General features: G+C 44.8%; 1 protein-coding gene across 1 annotated transcript in view; it reads left to right on the top strand.

The window, feature by feature from the left end:
* The window catches only part of LOC308512380 (cyclin-Q-like), a gene marked incomplete at both ends in the record, with an annotated part of 123,070 nt that extends 101,682 nt beyond the window's left edge, over window positions 1-21,388 (top strand). The window contains one exon of the mRNA XM_081082148.1: window positions 21,181-21,388. Within this exon, the coding sequence (XP_080938274.1) occupies window positions 21,181-21,388 (208 nt within the window). The remainder of the gene's footprint in view (window positions 1-21,180) is intronic.
* Window positions 21,389-23,478: the final 2,090 nt, after the last annotated feature.

Below are 23,478 nucleotides of genomic sequence, written 5' to 3'. Positions count from 1 at the left end.
CACCAGGCCCGTCACTCATCATTGTCCTCTGGTTCAGCTGGTGAGAAAGCGGTGGTCAGGCTGGGAGATAAGAGGTGACTTCCACTGAGAGCGGCAGAGCCCTCTCCTGGTGTGAGTGTGCGGGTGCCTGAGTGTGCGTGAGTGTGAGTGTGTGAATTCTCACCTGATGATATGTTCCTGGGTTCCTTTTCATTCCTATTACTGATTAAGTTATTACATGTGTGTTCTTATCCCCCACTACCCCCACACCCCCACCCCCACCCCGCAAGCATGCCCTCACGCTCACCCCCTGGTGTCTGCGTCCATTGGCTAGGCTTATAGGCATGCATACAAGTCCTTTGGTTGATCTCTCCCCCTTAGCCCCACCCTCCCCTACCTTCCCTCTGAGGGTGATGGTCTGATCCATGCTTCTCTGTCTCTGGATCTGTTTTTGTTCATTGGTTATGTTGTTCATTATAATCCACAGATGAGTGAGGTCATGTGATATTTCTCTTTCTCGGACTGACTGACTGACTAGCTTTGCTTAGCATAATGCTGTCCAGCTCCATCCATGCTGTTGCAAATGGTCAGTGCCCCTTCCTTTTTTGCAGCAGCATACTATGCCAGTGTGTAGATGTACCACGGCTTTTTAACCCACTCATCTGCTGACCAGCACTTAGGCTGTTTCCAAATCTTAGCTATTGGAAATTGTGCTGCAGTGAACATAGAGGTGCATGCATCCTTTCAGATTGGTAATTCTAGGTTCCTGGGATATATTCCTAGAAGTGGGATCACTGGGTCAAATGGGAGTTCCGTTTTTAGTTTTTTGAGGAAACTCCATACTCTTCTCCATAGTGGCTGCACCAGTCTGCATTCACACCAGCAGTGAAGGAGGGTTCCTTTTTCTCCCCATCCTCACCAGCACTCGCCCTTTGTTGATTTGTTGATGATAACCATTCTGACAGCTGTGAGGTAGTACCTCATTGTCCTTTTGATTTGCGTCTCTCGCAAATTGTGTTACTAATTTGAGTTAGATTAGTGACTCTGAGCATGTTTTCATGTATCTATTGGCCTTCCTTTTGTCCTCCCTGTAAAAGTATCTATTTAGGTCCACTGCCCATTTTTGTGATTGGGTTGTTTATCTTCCTTATTTTAAGTTGTATGAGTACCCTGTAAATGTTGGAGATGAAACCCTTATCCGAGAGAATATTGGTAAATATGTTCTCCCATGCAGTGGGCTTTGTTGTTGTTTTGTTGATGGTTTCTTTTTTTTTTCCTATGAAGAAGCATTTTATTTTGATGTCGTCCCATTTGTTTATTTTAACTTTATTTTCCATTGCCCCAGGAGCTGGGTCGGTGAAGACATTCCTTCAGCATGTATCTGACACTCTGCTGCCTGTGGCTTCCTCTAATATTTTTAGTTTCCCGTCTTATGTTTAAGTCCTTTATCCATTTTGAGTTTATTTTTTGTGTATGGTGTAAGCTGGTGGCCTAGTTTCATTTCCTATATGTATCTGACCAAATTTCCCAGCACCATTTATTGAAGAGACCCTTTTGTCTCCATTGTGTGTCTTTGCCTCCTTTGTCAATACTAATTGAGCTTAGTGGTTTGGATTGGTTTCTGGGTTCTCTATTCAATTCCATTGGCCTATAGGTCTATTCTTGAGTCAGTGTCAGGCAGTTTTGAGAACAGCGGTTTTGTAAAACAGCTTGATATCTGGTACTGAGATACCTCCTACTTTGTCTTCTTTCTCAGGATTGTTGCAGCTATTTGGGGTTTGTTAGTTTTTTTAATATATTTTATTGATTTTTTTTACAGAGAGTGAAGGAGAGGGATAGAGAGTTAGAAACATTGATGAGACAGAAACATGGATCACCAGCTTCCTACACACCCCCTACTGTGGATGTGCCCCCAACCAAGGTACATGCCCTTGATCGGAATCGAACCTGTCACCTTTCAGTCCGGAGGCCAACGCTCTATCTACTGAGCCAAACCTGTTCGGGCTCAGGGTCTTTTTTTTTTTAATTACAGATGGATTTTTGGAGAGTTCATTCTAGGTCTGTGAAATATGCTCTTGGTATTGAATCAATAGTTCGCTTTGGGTAGTATAGCCATTTTCATGATGTTGATACTACCAAGCCACTAAGATGGTATGTTCTTTCATCAGTTTTGTCTTCCTCTATTTCTTCTTCAAAGTCTTGCAGTTTTCTGAGTAGAGGTCTTTTACCTTCGTAGCTAAGTTTATTCCTATGTATCATAATTTTTTTGGTGGGATGATAAATAGGATTTTTTTTTTCAAACTCTCTTTCTGTAAGTTCACTATGGGTGTATAAAATGCCATAGAATTCTTGGCATTAATTTTGTAGTCTGCTACATTGCGGAATTCACTTACTAAGTTTACTAATTTTTTGAAAGAGTCTGGGGTTTTCTATGTACAGTATCATGCCATCTGCAAATCATGACAATTTACTTCTTACTTTCCAATTTGGGAGGCATTTATTTCTTTTACTTGTGTGATCACCGTGGCTAGCAGTTCCAGTACCATTTTGAACAGAAGTGTTGAAAGCAAGCATCCTTGTCTTGTTCCTCTTCTTGAGGGAAATGGCTTTAGTTTTTGCCCATTGAGTATGATGTTGGCTGTAGGTTTTTCATATAAGGCTTTTATATGGGGAGGGATGAATCTTCTATTCCCACTTTTAAGATTGTTATCAGGAAAGTCTGTTGCACTTGGTCAAATGCCTTTTCTGCACCAATTGATATGATTATGTGGTTTTTCTCTCTCAATTTGTTTATGTGATGTATCATGCTTATTGATTTGAGGATATTGTACCAGCCTTGCATCCCTGGGATAAATCCCACTTGGTCATGGTGTATGATCTTTCTCATGTAATGCTGGATCCAGTTTGCTAGAATTTATTTGAGGATTGCAACATCACTGTTCAACTGGAATATTGGCTTGTAAGTCTCTTTCTTTGTGGTGTCTTTTTCTGGTTTTCATATTAGGGTAATGCTGACTTCATAAAAAGAGCTTGGAAGCATGCCTTCCTCTTGAATTTTTCGAAAGAGTGTGAGAAGTATTGGTTTTACTTCTTCTTTGAATGTTTGGTAAAACTCCCCTCTGAAACCATCTGCTCCAGGGCTTTTGTTTTCTGAAAGCTTTTTGATTACTGTTTCAATTTTATCACTAGTTTTCAGCTTGTTCAGGTTTTTTGCTTTTTCATGATTTTTTATTGGGAGCTTGTATTTTTCTAGGAATATGTCTCTTTTGTCCAGATTGATGAGAGATGTTTAATGAACCAAAGACGCAGAGGTAAGGCGAGCACACAGGATGATTGATGCCGGACAGAGGGTGATAGCTCGCTCAGGCATGTAGCAAACTATTATCTCTCACCATTGTTTTTATTGGGGTTTGGTACAAGGTCAGTGCATCAGCAGTTAATCAATTAAATCTTGTTTTGTTCTATATTATTACAATAGCTATTGAGGACAACTTGCAGCTGTGCCCTCCCTCTCTGTTCTGCAACCATGACTATTTAATCCTAGCCTTTCTCATGGAGGCAAATGTTCCTGGAACTCAAGATTTTGTGCAATGTTGACCCAGTGCGACTCGCTTGCAAGTCATGCTGTGCTCCTGATAGAACATTCACTTCTTCTTGGCAGGATTTCAGATCCTCATTTACAAATGTCCAGCTACAAATCCCCCTTTTCTTCTTGCTTCATTTGATGGAGCATCAGAGATAACACAGCTGTTTTTCTCTTAATTAGTTGTTTGGTTTTCCTGAGTCCTTGGAAGACTAAATATAAAATGATACAAAGATGGAGTATTAATAATAGTATTCCAGCAGAAGCTCCTAAAGTGGCTTGTAAATGGGGTATAGGATTTAATTGTTGCAATCCCTTAACAATATTTTTAACACATTTTGCCCAGTTAATTTATCCAATTTCTTTTGAAATATTTTTTTTATATATGAGTTTGTAAATGTAGAATTTATTTTTTTAGATTTTTATGATGGAACAAATGTTTTGTAACCTTTTTCCATGGAAACAAACTTTCATTATAAGGTACAGGAGTAATGCAAAATGATGAATAATTCTAGTTGTATTTCATATGCATTTGTCTTTGCAGACTTACAATTTGATCTTCTATCATTAACAAAAATGGTAATCGAACACAGGCTTGTACAAAGGCAGTTTTGTTAGCATTACATTGTAAGGTGTAATTCCAAGAGTTATTTTTATAGATTTGCTTATTTTATGCAAATCTATGCTTTCAAAGAGTGTAAGGCAGACCCCAATTTCCATAAGTCAGATTGAACAGGATGTCCTTCTTGATGAGGTGTTGGGGGGGGGGCAAATCCTCCATCATGCCATACAATGCTTTCATTTGCTTGCATGGATATGGACTTGTTCTCTCCTCCACGCCATCGTAGATCCGCTCCATTGGCTTTGGAACGGGCAGAACCTGAAGGGCTCCAATCAATGACGCTTCCATAGGAAGTATTAGATAAAACCCAAACTGTCTCTCCTCGGCAGGATTCCCAGTGGACCCAACTGAACAAGTGTGTAAACGTAGGAACATGACATGGTTGAAGTAATGGAGGTGTACTATTGTTATCCCAACTAACATTTTTAAAACCATGGGCACTCAGAAGAAACAAACGCCTGTTTTTTTTTTGTTGTTTTTTTTTGTTTGTTTGTTTCAGTAGTAGTGTTTTCAAAATGTTCAACAGGGCTTGTGCCTGTATTGTTAAACAATGGTCTCCTTGACCTAAGCATATTGGCACTTCCTGTGTTCCAGTGGTATAATTTTCTATGACTCTACCTTCCTCTTCTGGTTTTAATGGACCTCGATAATCATAAGGTCCGGGTAACCAATTTGAGTCATTAATATAAATTCGAACCTTTGAATCCAACCAAGAAACACCTCTATTCAGTGGGGGATTAGAAATGTAAGCCCAATATGTATGATTCTCAGCATTTACCTGAGTGGTTATTAGTGCAAGCATAGCAAGTAACAAAGTTGATGGCATCACTTCTTTGCCATGATGCCAAACCAGTTGTTCTCCCTCTTTCGTAAGATTCTTCACCTGACCCCAGGTTGGTACAGATGAATGTTGTGTTTACTGTAGAGCTTTGCGGATAGGAGGCCCCATCAATGTCATCTCTGAGAAATCCTTGGTCAGGGCACTTAAGTAGAACTTCCTTTTGATTCCCATGTCTCCGCTTAAGACGCCTCTCAGGAACCCAGAACTTTTCTTTACTTGTGGAAATATAAGCATAACCTCGCCCCCATCGTAGGACCCATGCAGGATCCCATGACTGAGAGGACTCATTATGATAAAACACAGGTTGATTCAATTCTTGTGAAACCTCCTTTACCCAATGTCGCTGAGCAGCAGTGCTGTCATCTCATCTTGATTTAAAAAATTTAAAGTAAATAGAGCAGTTAATAGTCTTCATTTAGGGGATTCTCTCCCTTTTTGTTTTTTGAGCATTTCCTTTAAGGTGTGATTTTGTCTTTCAATAATAGCTGGTCCTGTATTGTTACAAGGGATGCCAGTGATGTGAGTGATATTGAAAAAATGTTTGACATTTTGTAGATAGATATGCAGAACCATTATCAGTCTTAATATTTTGAGGTATTTCCATTACTGCAAAAGCTTTTAGTAAGTGAGTAATTACTGCATATTGAGAATCAGTGACAATATTTACAGCTTGAGGAAAATGTTGTAGTAATAAAACAATGGCAAATAGTTCTGCCCATTGTACTGAAGGGTATGGAGATTGAATTACCTTTGTTAGCTGTTCAGAATGAAAACCAGCTATTTCTAGCTTGTTATCATTAGTATAAATAGTAGGGCCTTGAATTGGTTCATTAGCTACAATATGAGGCAATATTCATTGAGTTTTCTTAAGAAATTGTAACCTTTTATTTGTAGGATAATGATTATGCATTTTCTCTAAAAAATGAGCACAAGCAGTTTGCTAATTATCGCATATTTGAAACAATTTTTGAATATTTTTGACAGTAAAAGGTACTATAATTTCTTCTGGATATAAACCACATAATGGTTTTAATCTTAGTCTTCCCTTGTAAATAACTTGGCAAATTGTTTGATTATAAGTCTGTATTTATTTCTGTGATTTATGAGGCAAGAAAATCTATTCAATAACATTACTATCTTGAACAAGTAACCCTGTAGGAGAATGCTCAGTTTGGATAACTAATAATTTAAAATTGTCTATGGAGAGAATTCTATTTAATTGTGTTTGTTGTATATGCTGTTCTATCCAAGTTAATTCTTTTTCTGCAGCAGGGATTAAAACACGTGGGCTATTTAATTCAGATGGTCCCTTTAGGATTTGAAATAAATTAGTCAATTGATAAGTAGGTATATCAAGGCTGGGTCTCAACCAATTAATGTCTCCTAATAACTTTTGAAAATCGTTTAGAGTCTCTAAACTGTCTCTTCTAATTTGAACCTTCTGTGGAATAATGGAGACATCTGGTAATTTTTGCCCAAGATATTTCCATGGCTCCTGCCAGTGTTTCTTTTCTGTGGCTACTTCTAATTTTTAGTCTTAGAATTTTTCAAGGAGGTATTGGTAAATCTCCTGTAATTGTGATTGAATTTTAGAAGCTATTAAAATATCATCTATATAATGATAAATTAGAGTATTAGGAAATTTATTTAACTATTTCTAAAGGTTGATGCACATATGCCTTACATATACTGGGACTGTTGAACATTTCTTGTGGTAAGACTTTCTATTGATACCGTTGAGTGGGTTGCGCCTGATTTAAAGCCGGGACAGTAAATGCAAATTTCTCATAGTCTTGAGGTTGTAAAGAAATAGTGAAGAAATAATCTTCGTGCCTCTTCCTGAGAGAGAGCCTTTTTAATTGGTGTTGTTAATGTTGACAGAAAGTCAGTATAAGGCTCTCCCGTTTGTGGAGTAATTTTAGTAAAAGCAGGAGATGCCTTTCCAGGTGTATCCAGTCTCTTCCAAGCTCTTAAACAACATAATTTTATCTGAGTGATATGCAAATCTGAAAAAGCTGCCTGTGCTTGCAATTGCCCATCATGTCCAGACCCAGTTAATTCCTGAAATGTTGGTCCTGGAGGCTCTTTTGCTGCATTTTCTCTAGCCATAACGTCAGCTTCCTCTCTCCACCATGTTTTAAATTGTAAATATATTCCTGGATCCAGTACAGTTTTGGTCAAAGCTTCCCAATCCAGGGGAATTAGCAAAAATTCTGAGGAATAACTAGTAAGTAATCCCATCACAAACAGGGAATGCATGACATAAGAATTAATTGCCTCTTTTAAACTTTTGAGCAGTTTAAACTCATGAGGATGATGAGCCACATTAACATAACCATTTGGATATTGGGCTATTGTTGCAGATCCAGTGGCATTTGCTGCTGCTGTATCAGAAATGCAAGGAAATTATTATCTCTTCTCCATGTGGGAAGAACAATCTCATCTCCATGTTCTGAATCGAATAATACTTTGTTTATTTCAGTAGGCAAGGGCAGCTGGAATTGCCTATGTGCCCCTGTGGAATAATGTGGTGTGTCTGGAGGAAGAGCCGAGGGAGTTACTCCAGGCTACTCTGACAGTGGCTGTTGAACTGGAAAAGCATTTTTGAATAACTCCTGTAACTTATTTGTGGGTTTAACATGAGGCAGTGGGATACCACATATTAAAGCCTTTATATGAATCAGCAAATCTTTTAATAACTCTTTTTTGTCATCCCTTGTTTTGATTTTCTTTTTTAATCTTGTCCGTTCACTACCACTTGAATCAGTGCTACTAGTTTCACTTTCTGACAAATCCCGATGCCCTCTTTATCAGTCTCTTCTATATCTTCCTATCCCTTCAACTTCTGTTCAAAATCTTTCCTTTTTTGGTCTAAATTATTTTCATAAGGCAGAGATGGTAGTGGTCTATTAGGCATGTCTTTATCAGTTTCACAAGCAGAGTGAGAACGAGAGCTAGTAACTTTAACTGGAGTAGCCTTATAATCTGATTTTGACTGCAAAGATTTAAGAGCCATAGTAATCAAAGTACACAAGGACCAAACTTCCTGTCCTATAGGATCTCCATTGTGATGAGCGTGTTGTAGCCCATGAACAATCTGTTTCCAAACCTTTAGATTTAACTGATTTCTGCCTGTCGGCTCAAACCAATAACAATGCCTTTTTATTTCTCTAGCTAATTTTCTAAAAGTGTCTTGAGACACACTTACCCCAGTGCTTTAAAGCACTGAACAGAGCAGAGTCATATATTGACTCTCTGCCATTGGTAAGTTCCCCATTGTGCTGCCTGGCTTACCGAAAGTTTTGCATACACCATTGCAGACTTTTTCCCTTTCAGTCCTGTGCGTTCCCCATACTTACCTTACGGTCCCTATTTTGGCGCCAAGTGTTGAGGGATGTTTAAGGAACCAAAGACGCAGAGGTAAGAGGAGCACTCAGGATGATTGATGCCGGACAGAGGGCTACAGCTCTCTCAGGCATGCAGCAAACCTTGCACTCTCACCATCGTTTTATTGGGTTTTGGTACAAGGTCAGTGTGTCAGCAGTTAATCAATTAAATCATGTTTTGTGTCCTGACCAGTTTATCTCAGTGGATAGAGCTTCAGCCTGTGGACCCAAGGGTCCCAGGTTCGATTTCCATCAAGGGCATGTGCCTTGGTTGCGGGCACATCCCCAATAGGGAATGTGCAGGAGGTAGCTAATCGATGTTTCTCTCTCATTGATCTTTCTAACTCTCTATCCCTCTCCCTTCTTCTCTGTAAGAAATCAATAAAAAATAAAATAAAATAAATTAAATCTTGTTTTGTTCTATATTATTACAATAGCATATTGAAGACAACTTGCAGCTGTGCCCTCCCTTTCTGTTCTACACCTACAACTATTTAATCTTAGCCGTTCTCAGGGAGGTAAATGTTCTTGGAACTCAAGATTGTGTGCAATGTTGACCAGCGTGGCTCGCTTGCAATTCTCACTGTGCTCCTAATAGAACATTCACTTGGCAGGACTTCAGATCCTTGTTTACAAATGTCAAGCTACACAGGTTGTCCAGTTTGTTGGAGTAGAGTTGTTTGTTGTAATTTTTTACAATCCTTTGTATATCTGTTGGGTCATTTGTTATTTCACCTCTTTCATTTATAATTTTGTTTATTTGGGTCATCTCTCTTTGTTTCTTGGTGAGCCTGGCTAGCGGTTCATGATTGTTGTGTATCCTTTCAAAGAACCAGCTCTTGGTTTCATTGATCTTTTGTATTTTTTTGGTCTCTTTGTTGTTCCTTTCTGCTCTGATCTTTATTATCTACTTCTTTCTGAGGACTTTGGGCATTTCTTGTTGCTCTCTTTCTAATTGATTAAGTTGCTAGGTTAGACACTTCATTACCATTTTTTTCTCGTTTTTGGAGGTAGGCCTTTAGAGCTATGAACTTCCCTCTCAGGACTGCTTTCATGTGTCCCATAGATTTTGGATTGTGAGTTTTCATTGTCATTTGTTTCCAGGATGCTTTCCATTTCTTCTTTGATCTCTTTGGTAACCCAACCATTGTTTAACAGCATGCTATTTAGCCTCCAAGTGTTTGATTTTTTTCATTGTTCTTGTTGCAGTGGTTTTGCAGTTTTATGCCATTGTGACCTGAGAAGATGCTTATTATGATTTCTATGCTCTTGAATTTGAAGAGACGTTGCCCATGTCCTAATCTATAGTCTGTGTTTGAAAATGTCCCCTGAGCACTGGAGAAGAATGTATATCCAGTAGCTTTGGGATGAAATGTTCTGAAGATGTCAAGTCTATCTGAACTGAGAGTCATTTAGGATTGCTGTTTCTTTGGAGGTTTTTTGTTTAGAGGATTTATCCAGTGGTGTAAATGGGGGATTAAAGTAACCGACTATGAATTTATTGCTATCTGTCCCTTAATACCTCCCAGAAGTATGTATTTTATGTATTTGGATGCTCCTGTATTGGGTTCATATGTGTTTACCAGAGTTATATCTTCTTGTTGAATTGCCCCCGTTAGTATTATACAGTGGCCTTCCTTATCTCTTGTTATGGCCTTCACTTTAAGTTCTATTTTGTCAGATATAAGTATTGCCACACCAGCTTTTTTCTCATTTCCATTTACCTGAAACACTTTTATTTTCCATCCCTTCCCTATCAGTCTGTGTGAATCCTTAGCTCTGAGGTGGGTCTCTTACAGACTGCAAATATATGGGTCATGTTTTCTTATCCATTCACCTACCTTTTGATTAGAGCATTTAATCCATTTACATTTAATGTTGTTATTGATATGTACTTGTTTGTCATCATTTTTATTCTTATATTTTTGTTTCATCTTGCCTTTCTGTTTCTTCTTTTTACAGCAGTCCTTTTAGCATTTCTTGCATTGCTGGCTTGGTGTTAATAAACTCTCTTAGCCCTTTTTTGTCTGTGAATGTCCAGATTCCATCTGCAATTTGGAATGGTAGACTTGCTGGGTATGTATTCAGTCCCTTGTTTCACATTACTTTGTGTATTTTATTCCATCCCCTTCTGGCCTGGTGTGTTTCTGTTGAGAAATCAGTTGATATTCTAATGGGAGGTCCCTTGTAGGTAACTTTCTGTCTCTCTCTGACAGTCTTTATGATACTTACTTTGGTATTGATGTTTAATTATTATGGGTTTGGTGTTGGTCTTTTTAGGTTCATCTTGTTTGGGACTCTATGTGGTTCTTGCACTTGCATAGATATTTTCTGGCCAATATCAGGGAAGTTTTCTGTCATTATCTCTTCCAACATGTTTTCTATTCTGTGCTTCACTTCTTCTCCTTCTGGAATCCCTATGATGCGGATGTTGTTTTCTTGGGTGTTGTCCCAAAGCTCGCATAGGCTCTCCTCTTGTATTTTAAACTTTCTTCATCTGACATGTTAGTTGCCTCCATTTCATTTAACTCCTTTTCTGTTGATTACACTTTATTCATTCCTTTGGGGAATGCCTCTTTGTCTCCCTATGTTTTGTTGTAACATTTGAATTGTATCTGTTTGCTAGGTTCAACTGCTTTGCTACCCAGGTTCTTTTGGGGGTGTTTTACTGGTGTGATTTCTCAGGTCTTCTGGGATAGGTAATCTAGTGGAGCTCCCTTCTTGAGCTATTTCGATTCTCTGGAGGTACTTGGTTCTGGACTGTTAGTTTCTTATTTGTGGATAAAGTGTTATCAAGGATTAGCAATGTGACTGACCCGCAGCATTGTTTTGCAAGGTGTTTTGTATGTGATTATTGTTCCGGCTCTTGTGGAAAAGGTTGTCTGAAGTCTCATTTGTATTTGCTCACTGTTCCCAAAGACCATTGCCTGGATTTAAGGAGTCATGGGGCCTGCTTCTCAGAAAATGTGACTTTAACCAGTGTGGTGTGATGGTCGCTGGATTAGCATTACTCTGAAACTCACTATGTGGGCCCAGTGCCCATGAGTGTGGCGAGGAGGGTATTTAGTAGTTTGTGGTTGAGGCAGTGGGATTCTGGTCAAAGTGATTTCCCTCTCTGAATCATGAAGGAGTTTAGGATCCAGCAGCAGAGTGTCCTGAGGTAGGAAACCCGGGGCGGATGTGGGGCAGTGCCATGGATCCTACTGAGGGAGCCATGCACCCTTGGTTGGAAAGGCACATGCCGAGTGATAGCACACAGAAGGGCCCAGGAGCTGTCTGCAAAGGGTGTGTGCTTGTGGGACCCACACACTGGATCAGAGTGATTGTGCTGTGCCTCTGGCCCGTGTAGGGAGAAGTCCCATTTTCTGCTTTGGGGGATGAGCAACCATAGTTGGAATTGGATGCCCAATGCCTGCTTACAAAGGTGCCCAAGTATCATATACTGGGGCAGTGGGCTCAGGAGGTCCTTGTGCTAGAGTGACGCTACTGTGGGGACTGGATGCCAGCATGTTGAGCCTTGCAGCAGGCTCAGAGGACTTGAGTGCTGGATTGGTACAATGCAGTGACCAGAGCTCTACAGATGAAAACAAGGAAGTCTGACTATCCTCTGCTGGGTCGTTCAGCCCTTGGTTGGATAGTGTGCCCAACCAGCCAGGGCACATCTCCAGTTTTCAGATTCCTCCACGGTGTTCTCAAAGATTTTCACAGGAGCCCATGGCTTCCAACGTACGTGCATTAACTGCTCTTTCCTTGTTTGGGGACCATTTGGTTCTTACTCTGACCTAGGTTGACACAGGTGACTGGGACCATGGGCCACCAGGGCAACCAAGTATTGGAGGGTGTGAGGCCATTATGAGCTGAACCAGCATGGATGGAAGTCATCTTCAGGTGAGCTGGTTAAGGGAGCTGCCTAGGGTGTGTAGAGAAGCCCTGCACCTCTTCCATTCTCATCATCAGGAAAATCGGTGGGATCTGCATCCTCAGGCCCCTCCTGGGGGAGCAGAAACAGGAGCAGCCATTGTATTCTCAGGTCATGTCCCCCCAAAATCATTTGTTCTCCTGACTTTTCATGGGGTAAAAGAGAGCGAGCGCAAGCTCGAGATAAGAAGCTGTAGTGTGTTAGGGACCCCATGTTCAGCAACTCTGCTTGCAGCAAGGCTGGCATGAGAGCCCACAGACTGACTTAACTGGTGTTTGGTGTCAGGTAAGTTTTGGTCTCTTCCCCTGAGCTTGCAACACTCAGGGTAAGGGATGGTTCTTGAAACAAAGTAACTAGTGCACAACCTGTCCCCTGGCTACAGCCCAAGGTGGTCAGGGAGGCCTGGGAGATAGAGAATGGGGATGGAGAGACCTCGACCTCATGCATTGGGAGTGTCAGGCCTCACACAGATGCTGCTGGTACTAAGATCACCTGGGTGGTAACCCCTCGTGTTACTAGTGTCTCAGCCACATTGAGAGTGGCTATTTATGGACATACTGGTCCCAGGACCCTGAGAGGAGAGATCAAGGCCATGACTGCAGGGTAATTTGAGGCAGAGAGAATTGTCAGCCCTGGGCTGCCAGAAGGTGCCCTCCTTAGTATGATCCACCTGTGCAGAGGATGAGGCTGTGGGGCATAGCGGAGCTCAGGCCAAGAGGGAGACACCCTGGAGCTATGCCTCCTGTGGCCCCATCGCTGAGCTGGGTTCTCCACCCTTCTTTTCCTCTACCTCAGCTGTGGGAGGGGCCTCCATTCATAACTGCTACCCAGAACTCGTGGGTGACACCTCATCAGTAAATTGACATACTTGCAGATCATTCCTAGTTCTCCCTGGGACTATCACACCATCACCTCCCCATCCTCCTGAAGACCTGACCGGGTCCCTACACCATGGCTGAGCACGGACCTGCTGAGCACCTGGATTATGGCGGGTGATTGTCACCTAAATGGACACTCCTGCTGTCTGCCCATGACCCTGATCGTGTCCACCGCTGCCACACATAGAGTGGCATGCTCCCATTCTCCGGTGACTTCTTATGCACATTCGCATCAGGCTGGCCCAGGTGATGGCCATGGTAGCCTTCCATCAGGAACCAGGGCCTTGTTCTTGTGTCACTGTCCCATGACTCACTCAGAGATATAAGTGCAGGCGACTGATTCAGGCCTCAGTTACTGCACGTGGAGAAGGAAGTCAATAGATGGCCCTTGCCAAGGTCTCTTGTCTGGAGAGAGAAGTAATGAAACTTGGAAAGTGAAATGCTTCTGTAATTTCTTAAATTCTGCCAAACCTGAGGAATTACTTCTACTCATCATTGTGACTCAGAACCCAGCTTCAGGTTCACAATGGCCAGCTATCAGACAAGTGTAAATGAGCAACATGGTTGTGACCAAAAAAAGGATGGAGAGGTCCCTGGGCAAGCCATGAGGCCAAAGAGCTTCACACTAAAGGAACTCTTCCAGAGACGGGTGCCCACGTAGGCAGCAGGAAGGATGGGACCTTGGAAGCTTATCTAAACCTAGAAAGCAATGTGACAGTTGACCAGGGCATGGAAAAGACTCTCACTCTGTGTGGAAAGTTGTATGAGCAGAAGACCCGCAAGCCATGTTTCAACTACTCTTGAAATAGTTTGCAAAGGCGCATGTCAGTTTTTAATTCTCAAACATTTAAAATCACAGGGTGCTAAGTAGTGATTTTACTACTTTATTTATTTACATGTATGGTATGTTTATAACAGAGTTTTTTTGTTTTTTCTTTTTTTAAATATATTTTATTGATTTTTTACAGAGAAGAAGGGAGAGGGATAGAAAGTTAGAAACATCAATGAGAGAGATCGATCAGCTGCCTCCTGCACACCCCCCAGTGGGGATGTTCCCGCAACCAAGGTACATGCACTTGACCGGAATCAAACCTGGGACCCTTGAGTCCGCAGGCCGACACTCTATCCACTGAGCCAAACCGGTTCGGCTATAACAGAGTTTTTAATATTGTGATAAAAATTTGTAATGGCTATTGAAAAATAACAACTTTTCCTATGGTTATTAGGATTGATGGGCAGTGTATTCCTGGAGGTACCACTCTGTGAGGCGTGCTCTACAGTGCAAAGCAAGACCAGCATGTGATTTACTCATTTTCCAGCACAGTTGTTTTGTTTTTTCATTTCTCTACTCAGACAAGTGAGGGTTTTTGCCTCAGAGATACTCTGAGGAAGACGATGACATTCTCATGAAGTGTCCCTGCAGATCACCCGGGATGGCAGTGGATGCACCTTAGGCACTCAGTGACTGTTCTTGAGTAAATCAAGGATTGAAGAGAGAGAGGAGAGGAGTCTGTCTTTGGCAGGCGAGGATCATCCGACGTGGGGACATCCCTGAGAACATGTCCACTCTGCCATTGCCTTCTGCCAGCCCTCCTGCAGCACCCTTGGCATTCAATGGCTAGACCCAGGCATGTCCTGGATGTGAGGCATGTTCTCCTTGGGGAGCAAGAAAGAGGGGCAATCCCTTGTTTAGGTCTAGATGTCATTGGGTCTGACGTGAAACCAGGTCTTGTAGGGCACAGGCAGGGCAGGTAGTGCCAGCAGAGACTTGTGAGTTTGAAAAAGGCACAGAGGACAAAATATGGTAGGAAGAGGTCTGACTGCAGAGGGAAAGAAGCCAGGTGGAAGGCTGTCTGCTCGAAGGCTGGGTTAAGAGAGCGGACGATGGGAAAGCACATGCATGGGGACTGTTCCCCAGGGCCTCTGAAGGCCCACAGAGGCAGGGCTTGCTGTGGAACCCAGGAAGTGCATCCTACTGCCTCTCTGGTGCCTCTTTGGATCCAGAAAGGCAGCTGGGATGTTGATTTTCCTTCTATACACTGTAGCTTGTCACGTTCTCCAAAACAGCTCAGAAGAATTGGGGAGAACTCCTGATTTCTGTTATCAGTGGGTGTCCCCAGCATGAGATTCCTGATGGGCTGACTGACATTCCAGGGATACATAAAGAGGGTCCCAGACTTGGAGCACATTCTAAGGACCCCCTTCCTTCAAGAAAAGGTCACAAGGGCAGATAACCTGGGATCGCACTAGGAATTTTGTGACTGGAGAAGGAGGTTGCACAGGACGGCCCTACTCATGAGCATAGAGGCTACTGTGTCCTGTACATAAGTGAGGGCCATGATGAGAGCAGGTGGCAGGTGACCAGGTTGTGGTGAAAACATCCCCCAAATTCATGTGTGGGTGCTGGGAGTTGGCCCGGCCTGTCCAATACTGGGCAGGAAGTTCTCTTCCCCCAGTGCCACAGCACATGCCCTGGGAAAGCAGGCTCCGCATGGGGGGGTGGATAGAGGAGTGTTCCTTTCTCATGAAGAAGGCATGTTGGGCTCAGACTTTGTTCCTCAGTCATTCTATGTGGTCCCTCCTGCCTCCTTGTATCTCCTGGACACTGGAATCTCAGAGAGGCTGCCTGAGCTTGGGCTCCTAATATTTTCCAGTTTCTGCCTGGTGCATGTAATATCTATGTTAATGAGAAAATCTCAGCCCCCAGGTGGCACCACTCAGGCTTTAAGCCCATAATACCAAGTCTAGACTCAACTGCTGACCTAATTACTGTTTGAACCTCTTCTAGAAACCTCACCAGCCAGCCTGTAATTTTCTGGTCAATACCACTGTGGTAATCTGTCACTTGGTCCCTCTGCCTGCAATATGAGAGTTATTTGGGCATCACAATGCAGGGGGTAGACTAGAGTAGAAAAGTTGCTCCACTCTGTCTCTTTCTCTCTCTCTCTCTTTGCTCCCCAACCCCACTCTCTGGCTCTATCTCTGTCTGTGTCCCCTTGATTTCAAAAGATCCAGTGTGTGACTCAGTACAGCATGGGGATATCCCAAACTATGGCATATCCTTACATGCCAAGCACAGCTTCAAATCTTCTGAAGGGGAAGGTATATCTGTGCACTCTGCTTAATCCTGAGAGAGGACATCTTCCCTCACAATCTGAGTGAGAGTTTTAGGCCTGGGCCCAGAAGGAGCTTTTTGAAGCCAAATTTGCATGGATTGTTACCTGGGGTTGAGCAAATATTAGTCATTTATACAGACTTTGGCAGTCATGTTTAGGGCCGTGGCCCCTGGAACTTGGCTGGGACTAACCTGCTGCCTGTGAACGGTTGGGATGTGGAAGAAGATGCCTGAGCTAAAGAGAATGCCCTCTGTAGCATCTCCTTGGTAAGGATACACAGGTCTTTTGGCCCACATTTATTTTTCTCTGTGCCTCCAAGATTCCAAAGAGCCCACGACTCTCAGCCCTCAGTGGCTTTCAGAATTGGATAAGTCACATCCCAGGTTCAGCTGCCACACCCCTCCTCTGGTCTCTCCACAACCCACATTTTCACATTTACTATTCTCAAGCCAGTGTGCTGAGCTGATCTGTTTCAATGGGAGGGAATGCCCTTTACCTCCCCAGAGGGAGGGTGACAGAATCTCCTGCCTATACTCCCCATCATCTTAGGTTTAAGGGATCCACCCAGTTTCCTTCTACACCGCTAGCCTTTTAAGTTCTCAAGTTGATGCAGTCAGTGTCTTTGAGTTTCCCCAATGTTCACCTTGTCCTGAGTAATTCACTTGGTCACATTCCAAATATGCATCCTCTCCCTTCTCCTGATCAATCCCTAGATGTGATTTTGGCCTGACCTCCTCTGGGGAAGACTTGCTCCTCAAAACCTGGAAGACCAACTGTCCCTCTGTTCCTCTTTGAATGGGCACGGGATTTGCAATTGTAGGTAACATCAAGTCTCAGGGGCTGTTTGTTACTCAATACTGTTTCATTGAAATTCTTTCTCTCTTGAGATGATACACTGCCTCCCTAAAGGTGTGTTAACAGGAACATTAGGGGATTTTTATGTGGCATCAACACCCCCATCAAGTCTACTTCCAGGCTGGTTTCCTTTCTTTTCCTTTCATGAATAGAGCTAGGGTTTAGTTGGAGGTGTGGAGAGTGCAAAACCCCATCAGGGTTAAATGCCTGGAGATCCAGGGCTAAGGTTTTGCTCTCAGGTGGAGGTAGCCATTTCAGCTAGGACCTCAAGAGGAAGGTGTGGTCACACAGGGCATAATGGCTTCTGAAGAGGCCAAGGAGGGAACAGAATCTAGAGCGTGAGAGTCAATGCCCAGGTCTGAGCACAGGGCTCCCTGCACCACGCTGCTCTGGTGTGTCAGGAGCCTAAGGTGGCCCCCAAGGACCTGCAGGGCAAGAACCCAGAGATTTGTCCTTTCTTCCTTACAAATGAGCAGACTTTGCCTTTGCCTCTGGATGCAGGTCTGCCTTAATCCAAAACATTTTGATTTCTGTTTTGATGTTTGCCATTCATAGAGGTTCACAGGGCAAGTTTTCCCTGTGTCTGAAAGTCGAGTATTGCTAAGGAGCCTATTGTAGGCCAAAGTAGCAAAACCCTTTTTGTAGTTTTTAGCGGACGGGCTGTGTGTGTGAAAACAGGTCTTAATGAAAGTCTTTCATAACAGCCAATTGATGTTTAGAAAGAGAGGAAGGGAGTGGGTGGAGAGAGAGACAGAAACATTGATGTGAGAAACATCCATCAGCTGGCTCCTGCCCATCCCCTAACAGGGGTTAAGAATGGAGCCCTCAAGTGATCTTTGGGGGGCATGGGTGGATGCTCAAGGCACTTAGCAACACTGACCAGACTTGCAGTCTTTTATTGAGAGGAGCCTTAGTTGTGACATGTGAGCCCTCTGTTGTCATGGATAAAGTGGTCATTCTAATATTCATAGAAGGAACACACAGTAAAATGTACATGTTGGAATTAATGGTTATTTTTCTCACCTCCAACTCCCCCATGCTTCAAAAAACGTTTGTGTTGCTTTTATATTCCTCATTGAAAATGTGTCTAAGGCCTCAATGGTACCCATTGTGTGGGTGTTCCTTAATATTCCCCATCTATTTTATTTCCTGGAACTTAGCAAGAGGCAGTCCTGGGCCACAGGCTGCTCCCTACTCCAGTTGTTTTCAGTCCTTCAGTGATCCTCAGAAACGTTTTCCCTGGAACGGGTGGGATCATCTCTCTGGTTTCCCAGTACTCACTGCACAGCAGAATTCCAGCTAGCCAGTGGGTAGATGCGGGAGGTGTCCAGTGGTCATCTCACCCCTCCTTGGTGCCTGGTTCATGTCCTGCCAGTGGCAGAGGAGAGGCAGGGCTGAGTGACTTTGCGACCCTAAGTAGAAAACGGGGTTGGGGTAAATTGGTCGCGCTCGAGTTATTGCTGGAGCAGTGCCTTTGGCCCTCAGCTGGTCCCTCTGAAGGGAGAAGGGCCGGGTTTGCTCATGCTCAGCCTGACAAGATGCCTTGCTCCTGACTGTCTCCCATGATCTCTTTCATAGCAGCTTCATGGGGATGAGCCTCCCAGCTCCATGCAGGCTCCTGGAACTGGCATGTCAGAGCCTGCTGAGGGATGAAGCCTCGGCCATCGCTGCTCTGGAGTGGCTTCCTATGGAGCTCTTCCCACCTCTTTTCATGGCAGTCTTTGGTGGGAAGCACAGCTGAGTCCTCAAGGCAATGGTGCAGGCTTGGCCCTTCTCCTGCGTTCCCCCTGGGGCCCTGATGAACCATCGGCAGCCTTACCAGGATATCTTGCAGGCTGTGCTCGAGGGACTCGATGCCCTGCTTGCCCAGGACACTCGACCCAGGTACGGGGGATTCAATAGCCTGGTAGCACCCTGGGGATCTGAGCAGTTACAGCTGGGATCTGGGAGTGTGAAGGGCCAAAGGGAGAGCTGAGGCAGGCCTTGGAGCCACCGCTGGGGTCATTCTGGGAACAGGGTTTGGATATATAGGGCTGATGAAAATGCCGAGGTTGACCGAAGGGACACGAGCCCACACCTTCCTGGTGCCACCTAAAGGTACCAGGAATGGGGACCATGAAGGATCCCAGTCACACCAGGAGCAGGTGATTCTGGGACATTGAGTCAAAAGTCGAGTCAGGTGTCTGGCCCTGCTGCCCACATTCCTAGACTCATGGTCTTATTTCTTGTTATCATAATGCACCCCAGAATACCTCCTATTTTCTCCACAGGAGATGGAAACTGCAGGTGCTTAATTTACAGAAGAGAGTTCATCAGGAGTTCTGGATTGTGTGGGCCGGCAACAGAGCCCATGTGTGCTCACTCCTGGAGCCTGAGGCCCTGCAGCCCATGAGGAATAGGGGGAAAGTGCACAGCTTAACGGCCAGGCCAAACCCACCCTTGTCCCCCGTGGAGGTGTTAGCAGACCTTTGCCTCAAGAAAGGTGTCCTTGATGAGTCCCTCATCTACCTGATTAAGAAAGTCAGTGAGGGGAGAGGTTTGCTCCACCTTTGCTGTAAGAAGCTCCAGGTTTTTGTGATGTCGAAGCAAAACACTAACATCCTGGATATGGTGCAGCTGGACTCTGTCCAGGATTTGGAGGTAAACTGTACCTGGAAGCTGTCCACTCTGAGGAAGTTCGCTCCTTACCTGGGCCAGATGGGCAATCTGTGCCGGTTCCGTCTCTCCCATGTCTTCACGTCTTCTCACACCACCTTGGAGCAGGAGGAGCAGTGTGTTAGCCTGGTCACCTCTCAGTCCTCAGCCTGCCCCACCTCCAGGAGCTCAATTTGGATGATGTCTCCATCCTCAGAGGCCGCCTGGAGGAGATCCTCAGGTGAGGGGTGGCGAACTTTCCCTGCAGACCAGAGCGAGCCCTTTTCCATTTCAGTGCACAGAGACGGGCTGTCCTGTGTGCCATCCCTCAGCAGTGCTAGAGTGCCTGAGCCACTAGAGGGGCCACACAGTCAGTGTCTTGTTCACCTCTCTGTCACCTTGCATGTTGTGACATAAACCCCCAGACAAAGGTAGGACGCATGCACTAGGACAGAGGCTACTAAACGGACTCCTTGCTAGGAATTGGCATAATGGAGGCTTCGGGCCAGGGGATGGTAGCTTTGGGCATCCTTGTAAGTGGTGTCGAAGGGAAGATGATGCAATAGAATCAAGTGAGGATTGCAATGACAAGGGGAAAGCCAATCAGAGGTAAGGTTTCAGGGGTTAAGTTCTGCACTTAGAGATTTGGCCATGGCAGGCTTTCACTCCAAACCTGCCTCAGGTCACCTGTCTGCCAAGGGTTGCCATAGGCTCTCACAAACGGAATGCATGGTAAATGCAGGATTCCGGAGGGAGTCATTACAAAATGGGATAGGTGGTTTGGAGACAAGAGTGATCTAAGTTCCTGGAGGGTGGCAGCCCTCGCTGGATGTTGCCTGACTGTGCCGAGGTTGGCCCTTTCTGCACATCTGCCAGAGGCCTCATTGGGCTAAGAGATGATGGTGACAGGGGTCGAGGCTGTGGCTGGAAGGAAGCCCGAGTTGCAGGCATTTCAGGACATGTCTCCAATACTAAATTGCACTGGGTGCCTCCTGCTTCAGACCCTGGGTCAGGCTCCTTCCTGAGCTCCTCCCATCTTTACCTCCCACCTTTATGATCACAACACCTGTGTGTTTCGGCCAGGGGTGTATGATGTGCTCCACTTGATGGATGAGTAAATGGAGTGTGTGAGGTTTCATCCAGTTGAATCCATCACGGAGCAGATAACAGATGGAGAAAGATTCCACTCAAATTTGCTAGTACTTGAATGTCACTTTTCACTGTGCAACATCCTGTGTTTGATCATCATCCGGAACACTGTAGGCTTTGGTGACATGGGCCTCTTTATCCTGAAGGCTTGCATCATCCTCACCTGCCTCTGCCCACGAGGTCCATCCCCCACATGTAACTGCTCTATGTCTCCCCAGGTGCCTGAGGACCCCCTTGGAGACCCTGTCCATCACTAACTGCCTGCTTTTCGAAAGAGACTTGCGACATCTCTCCCAGCACCTGAACATCAGCCAGCTGAAAGTCCTGAGTTTCAGTGGGCTCAACCTGACCATTATCAGTTCTGGGTCACTCCAATTTCTTTTAGAGATAGCCTCCTCTACTCTTCAGGACCTGGACTTGGATTAGTGTGGGATCATGGAGCCCTATTGCTGGATATCCTGCCAGCCCTGAGCCACTGCTCCCAGCTCACAACCCTAAGTTTCTGTGAAAACCCCATCTCCATGACCTTCCGGAGGACCTGCTTCGCCACATTGTCGGGCTGAGCAAGCTGAATTGCGTGATTTATGCGCCCCCCCCCCCCCGGAGAGTTATGAGGAAACGAGTGGCACCATCAACCTGGGCTGACTTGCCCAGATGCATGCCGTGCTGAAGCATATGCTGCAGGAGTTGGGGCGGCCCAGCATGGTCTGGCTCTGTGGTTTAGCCCTGTCCTCACTGTGGCTGTAGAACCTTCCATGACCCAACTCCCATTCTGTGATCCTGTTGCTTGAGTGTCCAGCTGGGTGCACATCTCATAGGCTTTACTCTGGGCACTTGGACACTGAAGCCCAGACATAAGTGTACCATACAGGAACACAGCAGCCAGTTTCAGACAACTACTCAGGGTGGGGGGAAATGCTCACAGGGGACTCGATGGTTTCTTTGGGGAGATTTGTCCTAAGGAGTTAGAAATATGCACCTGAATCTCTCAGGGGGAGGGATTGAGGCTTGGGTGGTAGATCCGGGGATTACCTTTGCTTGAATGGTTGTGAATAAATGTCAGTAATTAAAAGAACTGGATGTTAACTGTCTGATATCCTCTATGACATGTTAGCCTGACTCTCCCACCTGCAGTTACTGGCCAAGTAAGAAGGCATGAGCATCGTGATGCTCAAACACTAGGCTGGTTGAGGTTGGTTACAGGAGATCACATCACCATTTATCCTTTCTGGTTTAGTGGTTCTTTCTGGTGCACTGGTACCTACTCACTTACCTCTGACTGTTCAGTGGGTCAGCGCACACAAGGTACATCCACAGGGACTGGAACAAGTGGCTTCCTGTAAGCACCACTGAGGTACAACTTCTCTGGGGCAGTCACAGGTAACTAGTCCATTCCCTGGACTAAAACTCCTCCCCACTGGGAGCCTCCCTCACTGCCCTGTGTCCGCTTCATGGTAGGGCTTCCCTGTGCACAAGTCAGGCCCCCAATACTGAAAGGGACATCAGCCTGCCAGGAACCCAGAGCCCTGGCCTCACAAGTCCATGCCTGTCATTCCACTGGATCAAGCCCCTTCTTGAATTCAAGTTCCTGTGGCCTGTAAACACATTTACATTCTTTTCAGAAAAGTACTAAGCTGGCATAAACCTCTGCTTTGTTCTGTGTCCCATCCTAAGAATAGGACATCCTTTTGTAGAGGATGGTCTAATGTTCGAAGACTTTCCCCTCACGATCCTCCTTCCCATCAATCAAGGAGGTGGTAAAGCAACTCTGAGCCAGTGACAGGCCCCTGGTCTGAAGAGTGGACAGCCCCAAGCCAGTTCCCGGAGAGCACTTAAATGGACACAGGTGAAGGTCACACCAGCGAGATGGGGGTATGGAGGGCCACCTTTAGGGGAAATACAACCAAGTGAAAGGGAGATGCCCTAGTGTGCTGTTGGATCCCACATTCAATGGACAGTTAGCTGGCCAGCAAGGAACAGACTCCCTGCCCACCTGCCATTGCATTCTGGACCTAGGCTGTCTCAGTTTGCTCACTGAGTGGCCTGCCAGTGGAGCACCTAGTGAGAAGACCACACATCCAGGCCCAGGGGCAGGGCTCCATTTGCAAGTATGTCTTCCTAAATGTGAGGAAGTTAGTCGTGATTTTTCTCCTTCTGCCTCTCATTCAGTGCCAGCCACTCATGTGCTTGCTGCTTTCTGCTGGGTGTCAGCAACTTCCTAGCTTGTCACATACAGCACCTGGCCCTTCATTCTCTTTTTATTGTCATTCCTTTCTTTTTCTTCTACCTTCCACTCTTCTGGCTTGGGCCCATCAGCCTACAAGCTCATTTTTCTGTTTCTTAGAACATTTCTTATTGATTTCAGAGAGGAAGGGAGAGGGAGAGATGGATAAAACATCAATAATGAGACAAAATCATTGGTTGGCTTTCTCCTGCACATCCGCCTGGGGATCCAAACATAAACTCCGGTCCCTGCTCCAACTGAGAATTGAACTATGTCCTCTTGCTTCATAGGC

Source organism: Myotis nattereri (genome assembly GCF_964212035.1).
Source record: "Myotis nattereri genome assembly, chromosome: Y".
Lineage (NCBI taxonomy): Eukaryota > Metazoa > Chordata > Mammalia > Chiroptera > Vespertilionidae > Myotis > Myotis nattereri.
This window is presented reverse-complemented; position numbering and strand designations above follow the sequence as displayed.